The following is a 20,076-nucleotide window of genomic DNA, read 5'->3' as shown; positions in this document are numbered from 1 at the left end:
TTGGGCACTGCTGGGTCATGTGGCTTGAGAATGCATGCTTCTGATCCGGTTGGGGGAGGGGGACTCCATTGGCTCTTCCTGAGCAGTGGCAGTTAGAAGTGTTGCCTGGTGCTGGGGGATGCCACTTGGGGCTTCCATTTCCACCCAAACCCCTGTGCCCACCCAGTCGACAACATGCTGGCCGCAGAGGGGCAGCAGTTTTTCGACCCTGTCTCTTTCGGGAAAGACCTCATGATAGGCGGGGTGGCGGCAGCTGTTTCCAAGACAGCAGTAGCGCCCATTGAGCGCGTGAAACTGCTGCTGCAGGTCCAGGCCTCGTCCAAGCAGATCCGGGCTGACCAGCAGTACAAAGGCATGGTGGACTGTTTTGTGCGCATCCCTCGGGAGCAAGGTACGTCTTCCCCAAAGAACAGGCCCTCCTCGAAGGGTTGGTGGGGTGTGAGAGCCACAAACATTTGCCCCTTGTTTAAATCGTGCCTCAACTGTGAACAAAATAAGTGGCAATTCTGTTGTGCCAAGCCCCCTCACCAGCTGCAATAAGAGGCTAATAATTCTGGCCTACCTTTTGAGGTGGTTGTAAAAGATAGTGGGGAAATGTGCTATTAAGTTCTCTGAATACCTAGCACAAAACAAATACTTATTACTAATACTCTGAATAGAGAGTGAGTGAGTGAGTGTGTGTGTGTGTTTTCTCCAAGGCAGTATTCCAGCTTTTACATTTTTCCAATCTTTCCTTAATGGCTGTGTGCTTCCAATGAGGCCTCACTTCCATATTCCTATATTGTTTTCATTCTGACCAAACAGTTGCACACTCCAGAGTACATAGTGCATAATATCCTTTTTACGTCCTTTCCCCCCCGCCCATTGTACAACTCCCATCCCCTTCCTGGCTGCTTCCACCACACCAGGTTTCCCTAATTCATACTGACCTATCTACACATGCAAAATTAATACAACATGCTCACATTTTAGCTAACAGGGAATATATTCACCCAGCAAGCAAGGATTTCTTCTGTAATATATACCCCTACTTCTCTAACCAACAGAAATACAAGACTCCCACTGCACCACACGTGCAGCCTGATCCTAGATACGTCTGCTTGGAGCTAAGCCCCACCGAGTTCAGTGGGACTTACTCCCAGGCCATTGCGTAGGATAGAAACTTAATTTGACTTCCTGGAATAATAGCTGAAGATCTCATAGGTCTTTCTCCAAATAATTATTATAACATTGTACACTGACCTGTGCCATGTATGTTTGTGCAGCTACTCTATTTATGGTGAATTCTAAGGGTGTTTTGTACAAATGTTCATATTTTTAAATTATAATTGTCAGTGTAAGCAGTTCTTTGTGTTTATGGATCCCCACTACAGTGCTGATTTGATTAGGAAAGTAGCAAATCTAAAACTACAAATTCACTAAACAACTAGTTCCAAGTACCTCCATATACCTTTAATTCAATAGGCATGGGATCTGTTTCCTTGCTGTGTGCATATAGTGTTAATGTGCACTAAATCTGTAGTTTAGCATGCCTTCAGTGTCTGTTTTACCAGCAAAATATTTAGCCTGGCTTATTTGGAGCCCACATCATGAAACAAAGATTCTGAGCATTTTAGCTGCAGTTCCAAACCACTTTTATTAAGAAATGTTTTACTGAACTCCGCAGGACATACCAGACCGACCTGTGTAGAACTAGACTGCTAGTGTTTGGGTAGTAAGGTAAAATAGGACAATACAAATGTGTTATCCCTAAATGTGAAGTGAGCTTTTGGACCTAGTAAAGGAATATGTATCTTGAAGATATTTCAAAACAATTGGAAGTTCTTACCATGGCTTGATGACTCTCAAACTGTGATACCTTTGTGCATTTAACTTGAAACATTTGGTTCCCGTTTTAGAGTTATTTTACATGATAGAAGATGTTCTTCTGAAAATGAATGCCTTCGTTGTCTTCGTTTAAACACTACAGATTGAAGGTTGTCATATTAAATGTTGGGCGCAAGCTAAAATTTGTTCTATAAGTTGAATGAAATATGGATTACCAACTGCTCAGACTTTTATTTTCCATGTCATTCAGTTACATAACTTTAATAAAATATGAACACAAAAATGAACATAATTATCTACTATTCTTCATCAAATGTTGAAAGTATGCCCTTCATTTATGGTCTGCCAAGCTACTGAATAAAACAGGAAACATACCCTGCTTGCTCCTATTAGCAAAAAAATTAGTTTTAACTTTCTTCATAACTATCTTTTGCACTCCTGTCTTGACAGCCACTGATCTTGGAAGCAATACTTTCCTCATCACTTTAAATTTAAATACTTGGTCCTGCAGTGTAAGCCCTCTCCCTACAACTTGTACTGAACTGCAGTGGTCACAACAGTAAAGATCTTTCATCGTACTGAATGTTTGCAGAAGCCTTGTTTTCCATCAGAATATATAGAGTGCCCGTTACTGATTGCCATTATTTACCTTGGTGCCTGCAGATGCAACACTTTTCCATCCTTTGACTACTTTTTGTCTTGAACAGATCTTACTTGCATGCTAAACTCATTTTCCACTGACCTAAACTCATCCTGTAAAATTGCCCTCTTTGACTTAACCAAGATTCTCAGATTTTTCCAATAATTCTTCCTCCCTCCTCCCTTCCAGTTAACTGGTGCCCACAAGCTTTCGTATTGTTTGGCTTCATGCTCCTTTTCAGCTCTCTTTACATTCCCGCAGTGAGACCTTGGCTTCTGGGGTCCTCAACATTTCCTTTTGTCCCTTTGTTCGACTTTTCCTGTTCTCAAATGCTGCTCTTTTTATGTGGTATTTCCTCTTGAAATACATATGTAGTTTAATTCAAGTCTGCCTATGTCCCTTTCTTTTGCCTCTTCAGATCTTCCTCAAAGCCTAGTTTTGCCTTCACTTTCCCCAGCTCTCAGCAAAACTCTTCCTCCAAAATAATTCCTTTTGTTGATCTAGTTTTCACTTAGTAAGGCACTAATACACTGCATGACCTGAGTCTTACCAAGATCACCTGAGCCTGAAGAGCACAGTGGTCAGAATGTCTAAAATAATTTTTGTTTGGCTAATTCTGGTTATTTAAAATTTATGCATGTATGCCTCCAATGTACTGCAAAACCAAGTCCACCACTCCTTATTAAAATGGGTTTAGCACCCCCTCTGGTGGTGAAAACATAACCTAAGAAACAGCTGTACAGTACAGTACTATTTTACTAAGACTAGGTTGTATATTTGATGGCGATAAAACATACAGATTTAGCATGCTTTACCATGACATGGGTGGTACTGTGGGTTAAACCACAGAGCCTAGGACTTGCCGATCAGAAGGTCGGCAGTTTGAATCCCCGCAATGGGGTCCCAGCTCCTGCCAACATAGCAGTTCGAAAGCGCGCCAAAGTGCAAGTAGATAAATAGGTACCGCTCCGGCGGGAAGGTAAACAGCGTTTCCGTGCGCTGCTCTGGTTCAGCAGAAGTGGCTTAGTCATGCTGGCCACATGACCCAGAAGCTCTACGCCTGCTCCCTTGGCCAATAAAGCAAGATGAGCACCGCAACCCCAGAGTCGGCCATGACTGGACCTAATGGTCAGGGGTCCCTATACCTTTACCTTTACCTTACCATCACAGTGTGCTTTCTATTTCCTACTGTTTATTTACTAACTCTGGCTCTTTAAAGGATGAATACCATCCAGCTTACTGCTATCAATGAAATGAGCTTCCGTTTTTTTTCCAGGGTTTGCATCTCTCTCTGCTTTTAAAAAAATCAGTACTGAGACAGTTGTACATAATTATAGGGGAGCTAGATTTGAGGTGACAGAATTGGATGATCACTGCACATTGAAATCTTTATGGATTCACTTATATTCACATAGGTCCAAGTTCAGTACACATAAACATGTAGTTATGCAACAGAAACAATTTAAGATCATGTCAACTGTACATTTTTTAATCTTCTGTCTCTAGGATTTGCCAGCTTCTGGCGTGGCAATCTTGCCAATGTTATCCGGTACTTCCCAACTCAAGCCCTAAACTTTGCTTTTAAGGACAAATACAAGCAGATTTTCATGGCTGGAGTGGATAAAGATAAACAGGTAAATGTGGTCTAACATTTTGCTTATTGCTGATGTGTCCAAAACCATTTTGCTTGGTCCAAACATGAAGAAATTGGGATATCCTTTTGAATTATTAATAGTATACAGTACTATTTCAATAGGTGGTGTATAAAAGAGGCATTAGGATTTGTATTTAAGAAAAAAAGCTAATTAATATGAGTAATTGCGTGAACAATATTAATCATATGTGACAAGTGGGACTTGTAATAAAATGTTCAGGCTTACTGCCAACTCTTTTCCAGGATACTTCATTCCTGCTCTCCTCCCTACAAGTAGGCCAGTGCTACATCTTAGAGTTTTTACTGTGGTTTTTGTTTTTGTACTTCTGCAAACCTTGGAGGTCACTCAAGCCTGCTGATACCTTCATCTTGTTTGTGAATGGTGCTATTTGAGCAATGCAAGTCTGTACTCTGAAGAATAAGCTTATTAGTGTAGGATGTTTCTACTTGAAGCTCAGTATCATGCTATTTACAAAGACATTCTTTATCTGAATTAGGCCTTAAAAAAAAAAGTCCAGCTGGTACTTTAAGCCAAAATGAAAAAAGCAATTGCTCTTGGTAAATGGAGCGAGCAATCCTCTCACTGATTCCTGGAGCTCTCCAAACCTGTTCGACTTGACCAGTCGCATGGTATGCAGAGGCGTAAATCAGCAGTTTGGAAATGGTTTTCTGTTAATAGCACTGATGGTACTGACTGTTCCCCAGCTATGCTTTTTTGATCTGTAAAGGTAGATGTATGTATTTTCAAAGGACACCATCAGAGTGCAGAGCTGCCTCCTTTGAAAGGAATACTGAAAAGGCAGTCTTTAAGGGCAGGTTTACACATCACTGTTGTTCATCACTCTGTGACTGCAGCATAACATGAAAATTTGTGCATGTGAAAGTGCCATTGCAAATCAAGCTCTATAAGTATATTTTCAAAAAAAAGAAAAATCAGTGGAGACAGTTCACACATTCAGCAACAGGACTAGTTCAGATATTTGTTTGAGCTGTGGTCCCCCCCCCCCAAAAAAAAACCCCACTCATGGGCAGTAATGTGTGAGGCCGTGATTTCAACATCAAAGTAAAGTGTGAGGTGACATTGTACTTTACACAGAATTTTTAGGCACTGTTGCAGCTGTGGAAATTACCGCTGTCTGTTTCTGATTCATATCGTTCCCATGTGCATGGGAGTATTTCTTATGGAGCAAAATAAATGTGTGAATTGATCCCAAGTGATGGGGATTTTGTGAATCAGCTTAAAGAGGGGACCCAACCCTACTTGATCCGCTTCCCTGGCTATGCCTCCCCAGTTGCGATAGATACTTTAAACTGAGGTTTGGAAGGAACCTCAAGGTTTGCGACTTGGAGCGGCGATCCAGGAGTGCTCTGCCGGGAGTCACGTAGGATCGAGGGGGGTTCACACGGGCACGTTAAGGGCCCATTTGATGTGGAGAGCGGTCATTGTGAATCATCCCTAGCATTCCACAGTTTGAGAAGGGGGATCGAACAACATACAATCACCTCAGCAACACAAAAAGGCTGTTATATGCCATATAATATACTATATATGTATTTCGGGGACATCTTTTATTGCTATGTAATCTTTGTTTGATACTGTCATGGGATTTTTAAAGGGATTTTTTTCTAACAAGCTGGTTCATTTTCTTTCCTGCCAGTGCCTTCTGCATTGCCAGAAGCTTACTGTCTAAAGCACCTGGTACTATTTCATGCTTAATGACCATTTACAAATACCCTGCATTTGGATTTAATACCTTGCATTGCATGCTCATTTTCTGTCAGTATTACCGGTATATAAATTCATATATAAGCCATTTCAGTTTTAAAGCTCTGAAAGAACATGAAATACATCTTGACATACCTTGTGATATAAATGCTCCAAAGGGTAAAAGTCTTTTTGATTTTTTATATTATCATACTGTTGTATTTTCAAATAAATAGTTTCAACAATGTGTGTCTTGAATATTGAAGTTCCCATCTAGCTTAAGTTAGTTGTGTGTAATAACTCCCATTGAAACTGTAAAGTTGTAAATGCCAGTACCCAAAGATTCTGGGTCATATTTAACTAAGTTAAGGGTAGACCCGTTTAAATTAGGCCCATTCATTTTAATAGGTCTACTTCGATAAAACTCAGTTGACTACCACTCAACCATCCCCCAAAATATAAAGAAACCAAAAAAATCTTCTACTTCAAAACACAACCTTAACCTAGTTATTCAAAAATAACTTGTGGCACCATAAATACTAAATATTCTATTATGGCAGAAGCCTTTGTAGACCACAGTCTACTTCATCAGATACATGAAGTGTTAATCCTGAGTTAATAATAATAATAATAATAATAATAATAATAATAATAATAAATTTTATTTATATCCCGCCCTCCCCAGCCGAAGCCAGGCTCAGGGCGGCTAACAACAATAAAATAGTGCAACATTATAAAAACAATTCATTATAAATGTGTGTATAAATAGATACACACACACATGGGGAAGGGGAGAAGGTAAACAATGTGGTCACAGGTAAATGAAATGCAGTAAGTACAGTGACAGTGATAATTGCATAATTTAATTTGGTCATTCATACAACAGTTGAGGGTAACACAGACATCCTGGCGTTGGTAAACCAATTATCATGAGTGTAATAATTAAAAAACAACTTTCTCCTGCTTCAAACTACAGGTTTGAGACTACACTGAACCTCTTGATGAATTATAATTCACTGGTTTCATCTTTCTGCTTCCCTTTGAAGTTCCTTTGTTACTCAATTTTTATGGCACAATTTGTGTTGGGATGGATTTTGTGAAAGAGCCTCAGGTTGTCTAAAATTTGTTTTACACACAAGCCAAGTTTCACCACCAAGTCTTGAGTTTGGTGTGCCCTTTGCAACGCAAGTTGTGGATTTACTCATGGGAATTTGCAAGAGGAAACTCCATCTGGAATTCCCTCAACTAAAATGTTGCCGTCAAATCTAAGTTCCATAGAACACTGTTGATTTGCTTATATTCAAGCATCACCTTGGGAATGTAAAAAATACAGTAATTTCAGGCTTGTGCCATCGCACCATTGTTTCAGATATTTGTAAAAATAAAATAAAATTGAGGATTGTTACAAACCCTGTTTTTGAACTCAGCAGTTTTTCCTTTTCAGTTCGGGAGGTGGTTTGTTTCAAATCTGGCTTCTGGTGGAGCAGCTGGAGCAACTTCATTGTGTGTGGTATATCCATTAGACTTTGCACGGACCCGGTTAGGTGCTGACATTGGAAAAGGTAAGAGCTTCATCTTCATATTTTAAGGGTTGTGCGCTGAGACTAGCAGTTTGTGTTCCTGCCTTCTTTGTGGTGGTGCCACAGTTTATGGAGCTCCCTTCCTAGAAATATGGATTTGTTCCCTCCATTACCATCATTTTGATGTAACCTGGGGGGGATTTCAACCCAACTGTTTAGTATGTGATGGGTAGTTGGTTTTCAGCAGCTGAAAATTGTTGTATTTATTTTGAAAAATGTTTTTCATGATATTTTACCTGTTGTATGGCTCCTTATATGGCTCCCTGGGCTCCTTTGGTAAGAAGGACAGGATAAAAAAATGAATTAATAGTAATAGTTCCCCTGTTCATTGTGGGGAATTCTTAGAGCTAAAGTGCTCCCCTAGTTTTGTTATTTCTTCTTTCATTTTAGGTATGGAAGAGCGACAGTTCAAAGGCCTTGCTGACTGTATTGGTAAAATTGCAAAAAAAGATGGCATTACCGGCCTATATCAAGGATTTGGTGTTTCAGTACAGGGGATCATTGTATATCGGGCATCCTATTTTGGATGTTATGACACCATAAAAGTAAGTTTTCTGATCAAACTCACCCTTTCCCATTAAAAAAAAGGATTATTTGTCACCTTTATTATGGATGCATTTTATAGTATTTATCCTATCAGCTAAGATATTATTAATCCTTTTGCAGAAACAGAAAGCTAAGACTTAAAAATAAAAAGACATGCCCAATTTGGTTTGTATTCCTTTAGTTTGTTATTATTTTATAAATTTAATAAATCTACTACATGATCCAGAGGAGCTCTGTTGTTACCTAATGATTGATGATAACACTTGTTTTAAACCTAATTATTTCTACACATTTATTCGTCCCAATTTGCTAATTGGTTCCTGAAGCCCAAAGGTCTGATGCAATATGATGCTCCTTTGCTCACAATGGCTGCCCTGTTGATTTAAAAGGAGAAAGCAAGTTGACTGTTAAATTGGGCAGCCCTTACGATCAAGATCTCAGTGTATTCATTGGACATGGGGATGCTCATATGTATGGATAAAACATTTTATACTATTTAGTTAATTAATGTGACTCACAGATGAATCCTGTGCATTTTTATTTAGAAGTAAATCTCTTGTGATTTCCTGCTACAGAAACAGCTTTTAAGCTCTAAGGAATGCTAACCAGGCTCCTGGACAGTCTCGTTCGGACTGCAAGAGATCTTGCAGGAGCCTCCCAGAGCCCGCATGAGACTTTCCCAAAGCCCAGTAAGCAAGTCTGAGAGCCTAAAAGCTCTCTGTCTTGTGTGTCTTTAATTTGTGTGATATCAGCTGGCCAGCTGCAAAGCGTGTAAAGCTGCAATTGCACAAGTTAAATGTGCTTAAGTTGCAATCTTAATATATGTTATTTGCCCCCTCCCCCCAAAAAATCATTTGGCTTGTTTGCCATGTGTAAAGCGTAAAACAAAAGGAGAAAAGAATATGTTTCCAACTACACTGACCATGTAAAATAATCCATTCAAAATACAATGCACTTAGGAAATTCTGAAGCAATATAATGATTTGACAGCATCTGTTTTTCCATTTAGATTCTCAAGATACCCCAGTGAATTCTTATTTCTCTTTTCTCTTCTTAGGGAATGTTGCCAAATCCAAAAGAAACACCATTTGTCGTATCTTTTGCAATAGCTCAAGCTGTGACTGTATTTTCTGGCATACTGTCCTACCCCTTTGACACTGTCAGAAGACGCATGATGATGCAGGTAAACGACATATACTTGCTGGTGTCTAAGCACGGGAGGCCTATCTAGAAGGGTAGAGTCCTGGGGGGAATTCTAGGAGGGGAAATATTAAAAAAATTCAAAGTTACACACTTCTCCTGTCCCCCACTGACATCCTTCAATTTGCATTTGCAGAGGCTCCTGCAGCCATTTTTATCAATCAGCTAATTGCACAACATAGCATATCACATATAACAAGTGCTATCACCAGGTCCCTCTCAGGTGGGGGGGGGGAGCATTTCCCTGGGTATTTGGACCCTACATTCTGACCCTACATTTTGACCACAGATTTGTGTGGTTGCCCAGCTGGCTAATCAGAAACATGTATTTGCCTGTTGATGTGCTGAGCAAACCAGGTGATTTTCCTTTTTCATGATTTAATTTCAAAGCAGCAGTGTGTGTCTCTGTGTTAAGAGAAATACATTTATTTTTATTCCTTTCCTGTTGCTGGTAAGGGGGCAGTAACCATCCTGTTGTCGCCCTGTGGTGCAAAGAACGCAAGCTCTGTTGTGTGCTTTCTTGAAGGTCTGCTGTGTATTTCAGCAATATGGGTCTGCCTGACAGCTGTTTTATTTGCAAACAGAGAAACAACTTATGTAATTTTATGTAATCTTCCTTCTGGATTTTTTTTCAACATTAGAGACTTTTGAAAAGGAAGTACTGTATGCCAATTTGGAAGCAAGAGAAATTAATTTTTTTAATCTTACAGATTTATATGGAATACTATTTGACTGTCTCAATATAAATATCTATCTTAAAAAATAGATTAAGAAAATTAAATTCTCCAGTGTAAACATTTTGATGCAAACACATTTTTTAAAATATCTATCAAAAAAACCATACTACCAACTTTGGGGAAATCTAAACACTTCTAGATTGGTACTTGTCGGTGTTGGTGATGGGGGTGAGGAACCATGTGAAGTTCAGCGAAAAGGCAGTGAAGAACAATGTTCCAAAAATATGCTTCAGACATTATCCAAGAATCAGCATGCTTCAAAACACCCTGAGGAATGACATGACCTTGTTTAACTCTGAAGCTTAAAAGAAACATCACAAGAAGATCACAGACTTGCTAAATTTAGCTGCAGAGAACTACATCAGGGAAGCATTTACTCATTAAGGTTCTTATATTGAAACAGAGATAAAATTAGTGAGAGGTGTTTCTAGACTTATAATTACAAAAATGCCTAATACCATATATCAGACCCTAGACTGAAAATTATAAAAATACCAAATGCCAGATTAGTCCCTTGCCACATAGTAAGCATGTACGTTTTCCAAACATCTGTCTTTGTTTAAAATTATTTTAACACAGAGTGGAGAGGCTGAACGTCAGTACAAAGGAACCATTGACTGCTTTTTCAAGATATACAACCAGGAAGGATTAAATGCCTTTTTTCGGGGAGCCTTTTCAAATGTACTTCGTGGGACAGGTGGTGCCTTGGTGTTGGTCCTATATGACAAAATTAAGGAGTTTCTTAATATTGATCCATCAATAGGCCGATCATCTGACTAAAGTCACTGATAATAGTCACCTGTCCCTACTGTTAAAAATGTCATTCATTATTATATGATGAGTACTGTAAGAACAATCAAAAGTTTTGCATGGGTCTGCTAATCATTTACACTAATGATTTGAAGGCAGCTAAAGCGTGATTTGTTTCCTTTCATAAAGAGTTGCATTTACTTGTTTTTGTGTGTGTGCATTCCTTTCAAATGCCTGGCTTTCGTTTTTTCACTTGTATTTGTTGTGTCACTCATTTTCATTACCAAGTCAAAACCAAGGTTGCTGCTATTTTCATCTAACAATTGGGCAACTTATAGTGACAAAACCATTTACAGATAGGTAGCCGTGTTGGTCTGCCATAGTCAAAACAAAATAAAAAAATTCCTTCCAGTAGCACCTTAAAGACCAACTAAGTTAGTTCTTGGTATGAGCTTTTGTGTGCATGCACACTTCTTCAGATACACAGATCTGAAGAAGTATCTGAAGAAGTGTGCATGCACACGAAAGCTCATACCAAGAACTACCTTAGTTGGTCTTTAAGGTGCTACTGGAAGGAATTTTTTTATTTTGTTTTGACAAAACCATGTTGAGTTCATGAATGAGCTGAGGTTGGAACCTAGATTTCCATGAGCCAAGGTCAGCACCAGTCACTAGAGAGCATTGGGGAACATGCAGCCCTCCAGATGTCCAAATTTTCTTCAGCCCAAACCAGCATGGCCAATGATCAGAGATAATAGGAGTTGTAGTCCCACAACATCTGGAGGGCCACAGATTCCCTATCCATGCACCAGATTTTAGATTTTTTAAATTAGTGCAATCAGAAATGAGGTGCTTTTTCTGACAAGACACACATCCGTCTGTTTTTATGAGGCAGTTTAATATCCACAGCCATCAAGGTAGCAGAGCTCTTGCAAAAGTTGTAATTTTCAAATCTTTAACTCCACACTAATCCCTTCCAAGTTAATAGAATTGCTCTGGTGTAAATTACAGAAATGTGGAGGAAAGCAAATGGCTATGAATAGATGTAGCTTATGGTACTTACTAGACAGCTTGCTTGCATACGTATTTATAGCACTTCTATCCGGCCTTTTGCCAAATAGCCTTAAGGCGGCTAACAATGTGAAGTAGTAAGATGCAATAAACATAACAACAAGAGATAGCTAACTAAAACAGCAGATAAAACAATAGAGAGGGTAATTAGAAACTCAGATAAAGACAACATAAACAGAAATGAGAATAAACTATGAGTCATTAAAGGCACAAAGAACATGACAAACTTCGACACTTAAAAGATTACAAAGAAGGTGCCAGGAAGATATGCCTGAGAAGGGAGTTGCCCTTCTCTCTAGTAGTCACATGCCTACTGTGGTTGGGCCGCCAAAAGAAGGGCCTTAGAAAAAGATCTGTCTGGTTCATGTGGAAGAAGACAGTCCTTTAGATATCCCTGCCATGGAGTATAAAGAGCAAAAACAGCACTTTGAATTGAGCCCATAAACAAGCAAAGTGGGAGCCAGTGAAAAATCTATTCATACTGAAGTGATGTATCCTTAGCAGTTAGCTTCAGTAAATGGTCTAGAGATGGCATTCTGCACCAGTTGAAGCTTCCATGGTGCTTTTCAGAGGCAGCTTTACAAGTGGTGTGTTACAGTATTGTAACCCGGGTGTTACCAGTCTGAGAAGGACAGGCCAGAGAACATTAGAGAACATGCCTTGAATAATTTGAGAAAGAGTTGAAAGCTACTATAATTTAGTCACACCCAAGAAAACGACACTGATTTGCCCAGCTTGATATGTAACCCTGACCGACCTTGGGGATATACAAAACAACATTTGACCGTTAAGTAAATGTGAAATCGAGGCTGGTTGGGTTCCCACTCCTTCACCAAATCAAATGTAAAAAAGCACTCAGGGTTGCCAGCTGAATGGCTGACTTCCACCACCTTGAAATAGAAAATTAAGGAAGAAAAAAAAAATCTACTTCTCATTCAACAGATGGTGGGAGTGTGTTAATTCTTATACTACTAGCCAACAAGCTTGCAGGAGAATCCTTTCCCCTGGTGCATTCCTTTCACGCTTGCAGAATAAACCTGCGGCGATAACAGATGCTCAGTTGGCAGCACCCTGAAAGCGTGTTTCAGAGAGGACAAAACTACAGTCGTTTCAGTATGCCACGTTTCCATATGCCTACTTTCAGAGGGAGCCCAAAAGAGGTCTTGGAAGATGAGGTTTAGGTGATGGCACTCTTGTTCCTCCTGGAAATAATGGGTCATTATTTCCTGTTCCATCATTTAGAAAGCCACAAGGTTCTTTGACATAAAGGTGGTAGATCTGCAGAAGAATCTAGCAGAGCAGAGGTTCTCAAAGTTTCTACCCTCCAGGACACACTTGAGAGGCGTGGAAATTGCTGGAACCCACTAAGTCGCAAAATGGCAAGGAAAAAGGGTGGAGCCAAATAGTGTTGGGTAGAGGAGGAGTTTGGCATAAGCAGCAGTTATGGACATCAAATTCTGTTGATAATTAATCCTTCTTTGTAAATTGCTAATTTTGGCAAAGTTTCATAACTAATTTTTCCTCAGGCATTAGCCCTGATTGTAGTGTGACATGCTCATTTTAGCGACACCTTACTCATATAATGACTCTATCTGGACAGAGCTTTTTATTCTGTATCCCCTAAAGCTTTCAAAAGTATTTTTACACATCTATAATTTCTTTCCCCCTTTTCTTTTCACTCTCAATTTGTACCTTATTTCTCCACACCCAGACTGTCAATTCCTTTAATCTCTCTGTCCTTCCTCCTATAGCAGCTTTACATTATTAACAATTGTATGGACTCACTATTTCCTTTAGCACATCCTATGGCCCTTTCCCTTCAGAGGAAGGAAGCACCTGCCTTCACCCCTCCCAAATTCACCAACAACCTTTGCTCAGCGTGTGGGGAGTTGCTGGTTGAACTTCAGTTCAACCCAAAACTATGGCACGGCCAGAGGGCTGGTTGAGTGTGTGAGGAGGCACTGGGTAGGCTATGGCATGAGGATCAGTTGTGGGCCCTGGTCCACCATTTAAGAATCTGGACGCCCAGATTCCCTTTCCATCCATCTCCTCTGAAAACGCCCCCCCACCAACCTTTGTGAACCTTGGAAAGTATTTCTTACATTTTTTTGAATCTCACGTAAACCATAACAGTTCAACCTTTATAGGACGTTGGAGGAGAGAAGGAACCACAAAATATAAAAGCAGCAGTAATACGTTGATGCAATAGCATGACCACCATTAAGGGCAAAAGGTCCAGGAATTCTACAGGATGGTTACCATGGCAACACTCCCAAAGCCTACTTGTTTTGCTTGGGAATGAATTGTATATGAGCGCACAAGGTGTTATGTTCAGTGGTTTTTCATAAGCACTGCTACTCAGTTGTGGCTCTTAAGGGAGGCATAATGTTTGGAACTGAATATGCTGGTAAAATGATTTACAGCCTGCTGCACAGGGATGAGGTTGCAAGGCACATTATATTTATAGTCTTCCCTAGTGAAGCCCTCAGAAAGGTAGCTTTTCTCACAGAACAGGCTGTATTTGTCAAGAGATAAGAACATTTGTTTTTCTATGCAGTTCTAGGGCAGCCTTTACAGGCGCTTTCTCATTAACAGTGTAGATTTTCCTACTTTAGAAGAGGAGAACACAATTTCATTTGCTTGTGCATTTATAACATTATATTGGAACTTTAAAAAAAGTGTATGTATAAGTGTCAGTCTTGTTGGCATCCATATATCTTGAGAGACAATAGAGTGCACCTCTGGCCGTGAAATCAAACCTCTGTGTTAGCAGTACCAAAGTGACCTCGAGGTGCAAGCCTGGGCAGTGTGTATGGAGGCCCTGGGATGCCAAGACAATAAGACCCCCATCTTGGCCTCACTGATGTGGTTTAAAGGAAAGCAGAGCAATACATTTGGCACCAGCTGGACTGCAGGAGTTGCCAGAAGATGACATAGAAGGCGCCATCCAACAGTCTTAGGGACTTCACTCCAATTTAGCGTTTCCTTCTGGAGATATTCTGCAAGGCAGCAGAGGTTTAGGATCAGAGTTTTCCTTCTCTTAGATGGGCTTCCCTCCCAGGTTAATTGAACCCCATCTGTCCCTCACTTCTCTGCAGCACAGGCAGAAACTGTCTTTGTCATTGGACCCACTATTGGTCTCATCTACTCAATCTGCTGGAGATTACCACATGCAGAGGGAAGTTCCTAATTTATCCAGGGTTTGAGACTCATCGGCTACCCTCCCTTGATTTAGCCAGCCAATCTAAGCCATTCTCAGCTGCCACACACTGACAGCTTCTAGGAGCCACTGCTGACAGCTGAAAGCAGGGTGGAGACCAAGGTGGACAAATTATCCCAGATGTGTCTCCCACCAGAGGTACTACCCCTCCTTTAACACCCCATGTACCCCATGTGTAAATACGCAATTACAGTGGTACATCGGGTTACAGACGCTTCAGGTTACAGACACTTCAGGTTACAGACTCCGCTAACCCAGGAACAGTACCTCGGGTTAAGAACTTTGCTTCAGGATGAGAACAGAAATTGCACGGCGGCAGCAGGAGGCCCCATTAGCTAAAGTGTTACCTCAGGTTAAGAACAGTTTCAGGTTAAGAACGGACTTCCAGAACGAATTAAATTCTTAATCCGAGGTACCACTGTAGTATATATGCCCAAGTAATCTGTATTTCCAGGACTGTCCTGGGAAAATCGGGACACTTGGAGGGTATGTGACCAGCCTGCACAGTTCATGAGCAGGAAGTGCCTGATGGAGCTGGGATGAAATTAACTCTGCTTCACAGCTCTCCCACTGAGGAAGTTTGATGGAATGACTGCCCTAGATGACAGCTGAAGAGGAAGAAGCCTGATGGTGCTGGCCTATGTCTATAGTGAAACAGTGGTTATTTCACTATAGACTATAAAAAGAGGGGGTTGGATCAAGGAAACCAATGGGACCCGCTTACCAGTACACTTCCAATTAGGACTGGAAAGAACATTTGCTAAAATAAGACTTATGAATAAACATGACAGAAATACCTTTGTCATGGATAAGAGCATTAAATGCTGCATTGAACCTCCATTTTCATTCAGTTTCCACCTGATTATGAAGAAGCAATGCCTCAACTGTTGTAAAAAGAGTTCTGGTCTGTGAGCAACTTGGTGCAACAAATATTATCACCAAAAATGTATCTAGAAACTGACAGATACAAGTAAGATACCCAGCTACCTATGATGGTCCCTAAAGTAATGCTTTTGGGGAAACTATCAGCATCATGTAGCTGCTCCTCCCAACATGACATTTTGTGGTGAGCTTAGCCTCCTTATTCCCTTCCTGGCACTTCTCATACACATCTATAAATCTGTAAACACTGCATTTTAATTTTATTCAGTGCAGGAACACTTAGAGGCCACTTTAGTTCATTGACATATGTATCAGAAAAGGGAAAATAATGATTTAATGATGAAAATCTAGTGACTACTCCTTTAATCACCTCTTGATTTCAGGCCTGATCATTCAGTATTCGGTTTGCAATGCAGTGCAGGTAACTGCTACAAGATAGTACTGGAAGTAAAACCTGTTCCTTTGATGCAGAGGGCATGTTTTACAGAAATCCCTCCGACACATGCCCTGACTAGTAATCGCTGCTTTGCTAGATCACTGGGTGTGGAAATTTATTTTTTTTTTCTCTCTCTCTCTCTCTCATTTACATTTTTAATTGTTTTCTTCACAATAGATTTCTATGACATAGTTACTTGTGACATACTCTGGATGACACAAGAGCATTTGGGTAATGCAGATTGTTCTGAGACCACATTGGATTTCTGGGTCTTCAAGACTCTTCAAGTGCTCTAGAGTGTCACTACCCTAGGCACTCTTTGAGCATAATAGTAAATTAAAATGGCAGCTCCACTTCCAGGTCCCTCTTTGAGTGTTGCCGCACCACCACTGCCAAGTGCACCAGGGCACCTGAGGTGTGCTGACGTCAAACATGCCCGCCCCGTGGCATGCATGTGCTGCTGAGTAGAACTTGGGGGGCAGCCCCTTCACTGAAAATTTGTGGGTGCCGGGGCCCCAACAGCCCCACATAGATGGCGCCTATGACCATTCCCAAATGAGCCTGAGATGGCCCACCAGCATAACAGAGGGTCCAGCAGAGTGCATTTGCGCAGACCTCCAAAAAACGCCGTTATTTTTAGTCAGAGTTGGCAGAGTTGGGCTAGATTTCCCAATAGTCTAACTCAATAGAATGCAGCTTCATTACATTCACATATTGTAATTGTCACCACTGTGTGAAGGGCCTGGTGAAGGGCAGGAAATTTTTTTTTATAAAGTAAATTAAATACATAGTCCATCAGTTACAAATGGGAGTAGGGTTTGTGTGTGCATAGAGCAATTACCAGAAACATACTTTTTTGTGATTCTGGCCTGAATAGCTGTAAAAGGGGCAAGAGCTTGTCTGGTCCTGCTGTCAGGAAGACACCATGCTGTGATTAATCAGGGCATGTGAGGGGAACCTTTGGCCCTCCAGATGGTGTTGAACTACAACCCTCATATGTCCCCAATGGCCAGGGATGATGGAAGTTGTGGTTCAGTAACATCTGGAGGGCCAAAGTACCTGAATTAGGGAAACCATAATAAGCAAATACTTCTGCTGCTATGACAGCAGTGAGCATTGAACATTCCTTATTCTGCATTCCTTTGGCTGCTTACCTAACAGTGTGGAAGATTCTAAAGGGCGTGGAATCAATAGAACAAAACTGCCCTCAACCTCTAAGTGATGTGGGAGTCAGGTCTCCTTGATCAGAAGAGTGCTATGCAAAGTCCTGAAGTAATAACATATAGACAAGGAAGGTGATGAATGAAATAAAACTACAGCTGAAATACCTTTCTGGTTTGCCCACTGTAAAGGTTATTTCCCCCCACCTGCAAAGGGAGTCTAGTTCATGAGGCAATGGTACACTGTGTGTGTCAGAATGTTACCATGTTTCATGTCACAATGGTATGACATCTTCCCCAAAACATCACAGAAGTTTTTGATAAGATCTATAAGATTTCTGTGCGATCTTTGTTGCTCATGTATTGAGGATGGGGGTTGAGTGTGAACAATCAAGACATGAATTGAATGGATAATCTATTAATTTATATTATTGTCCAATTAATTTTTACTATCAGCCCGTGTCTTTTTATAACAAAACATTTGTATAGCCTCTTATCATTGGAATTTAGTTTTCATTAATATCTAGCAGTGCTGGTGCATGTAGTGAGTTCAGGTTACATGTATAAATTAACTCATCACTGAAAATCAGGGCAATGTGCTTTTTCTGTAGTGCGAAGATGTTCGTTTTTATTCCGTTCTTCTTAAAATACATTGTTGGCCCTTTTTTAAAAAAGTGATTTTATTGTAAATATGCAGCAAAATACATAACAATAAAAACAGTAATAAAAAACGTAGTTCCCCTCCCCCTTTCTTGTATTACCTTTTTATTGAAATACAGATCCTTCCATTGCCTTGCAACATATTTATGCTGTTTAATAATGGGAAAACCCTTTCATGTCTTCAGATTTACAACATGAAGAATAATATATAACACCCACATGAAATAAGATCTGCTTAGCTATGTCAATCTGTGTAATTACAGAAAATGATAAGTTAATAAGCAATCATGGTTTAATGAAATAATGACTCATTGAGCTTCAAATCCTCAAGGACTTATGTCACAGTTGTCCTGTGGAAATTTCCAGGACTACTCTGGGGTGGAGACTTACAATCATAGGGTGTGACCACATTTCCATTTACTGTGGCTCCAGTGCACTCCCAACCCCGGATTTTTAAGCCGGGTTCACGTGATGTTGGACCCAATCCATCTGTATCCTGTAGCTTTTGGAGAAATGCTCCTCTTCCATACATGTTTTCCTCAAACGAGCTTCAGTGTGATTTGAAAATGGAAGCCACAATTGGTGTGAACAGTTCAGGATACGTGCACACAAATAATGGCACATGCACAAACAAAAGCTTCACTGACGTGTTCAGAGCAGGAAAAGCAATAATTGGGTGAAGACACACCCAGCCGGCTGTGGTGTGAACAGAAGAAGAAGGAAGTACCGTATTTTTTGCTCTATAAGACTCACTTTTTCCCTCCTAAAAAGTAAGGGGAAATGTGTGTGCGTCTTATGGAGCGAATGCAGGCTGCACAGCTATCACAGAAGCCAGAAGAGCAAGAGGGATTGCTGCTTTCACTGCGCAGCGAACTCTCTTGCTGTTCTGGCTTCTGAGATTCAGATTTTTTTTTCTTGTTTTCCTCCTCCAAAAACTAGATGCATCTTGTGGTCTGGTGCGTCTTATAGAGCGAAAAATACGGTAAATTGGAAATGCAGCAGCGGGAAATAACCTCATACTGTTTCAATCAGAACTGAATATAAAAAAGAAGTCCAGGAAGCTGGACTGGATATAAGGGCAGTGGTGGAGCAGCATCCCACCCAACCTAACAAACCAACCTCCACTGTCATCCCCTGACAAGGGAGAGCAGGGGGGACCAGCTGCCCCACCCCCCCAGATCCACAAAAAAAATATTGAAAAGCATTGAAAGTACTCAATTAACTGAGGTTCTGCCCCCCCCAACCAAAGCCTTCCCCCCATAATGTCCTATTTTGAGGGGTATATTTACCCATGATTTCTCAAAAAAGCTCAACAACCTTGGAATCCTAGCTATGCCCATGTTCCCTGGACTGATTTCACTTAAAACCTCATCCATGACACTCCATAAATGTTTCTGGTCAGAGTAAATTGTAGGCCAAAGGCTTCACACCATAATGTATACTTTGCATACATTGTGTAAGTAATATATATTTTGGACAACAGGAACACTTAACATGTGTTTGCTTATGCAATACGATTGAGTTGTAGTGTTTCTCTTTAATTTTTTTCCCTTTTACTATTATTTGCTCATCAGGCGCCTGGGAGCCCCATTTCAATAATTAACCAATCTCTCTCTGAGGATTTTCAATTCGTTGCTTAATTTATTTCTGCATAACAATATCTAGGGCTGCTGCGCGGGCCTCTGTCACGTTAGGCCCCTCCCAGAAATACTTTTTCCAAAGTCACATGTTCCTGCCGCGCGACCAAACCACCTTAGCAGCAGCGGCAGTACTGACCTCTGGCCACAAGATGGCGACCGAGGCCACCGCCCCCCCTCCTCCCCGCGCGCGCTCGCTCTCTCTCCGCTGCTCACCTTGCCCCCTTTCCAGATCTTTCTCGAACTCGGGGAGGCTTGCCGGAGAGCCTGTGCGGAAAGAGCCGAATGCCGCAGCCGGAGTTTCGCGGCGTCCCCGCTTGGCGGCCTCTGGCGCGCGTGGGCGCGCGTGCGCAGAGGCGAGGAAGTGCCGG

General features: G+C 40.9%; 2 protein-coding genes and 1 long non-coding RNA gene across 3 annotated transcripts in view; 2 read left to right on the top strand and 1 right to left on the bottom strand.

Annotated features, from left to right (window-relative positions):
* LOC309350338 (putative CENPB DNA-binding domain-containing protein 1) overlaps nucleotides 1–20,076 on the top strand; it is a 136,096-nt gene that overhangs the window by 113,567 nt on the left and 2,453 nt on the right. The window lies entirely within an intron of this gene.
* On the top strand, nucleotides 51–10,839 carry SLC25A31 (solute carrier family 25 member 31). The gene is made up of 6 exons (XM_081877185.1): nucleotides 51–391; nucleotides 3,974–4,101; nucleotides 7,271–7,388; nucleotides 7,797–7,951; nucleotides 9,010–9,135; nucleotides 10,469–10,839. The coding sequence occupies exons 1-6, from the start codon at nucleotides 175–177 to the stop codon at nucleotides 10,667–10,669; spliced, it is 945 nt and encodes a 314-aa protein (XP_081733311.1). The 5' UTR covers nucleotides 51–174; the 3' UTR covers nucleotides 10,670–10,839.
* On the bottom strand, nucleotides 18,343–20,062 carry LOC309350421. Its single transcript, XR_014160343.1, has 2 exons — nucleotides 19,922–20,062; nucleotides 18,343–18,764 (listed from the first exon to the last, which is right to left on the bottom strand). It is a non-coding gene; the product is annotated as an uncharacterized lncRNA (long non-coding RNA).

The sequence above is a fragment of the Podarcis erhardii genome, assembly GCF_964252035.2.
Source record: "Podarcis erhardii genome assembly, chromosome: 9".
Classification (NCBI taxonomy): Eukaryota; Metazoa; Chordata; class Lepidosauria; order Squamata; family Lacertidae; genus Podarcis; species Podarcis erhardii.
This window is presented reverse-complemented; position numbering and strand designations above follow the sequence as displayed.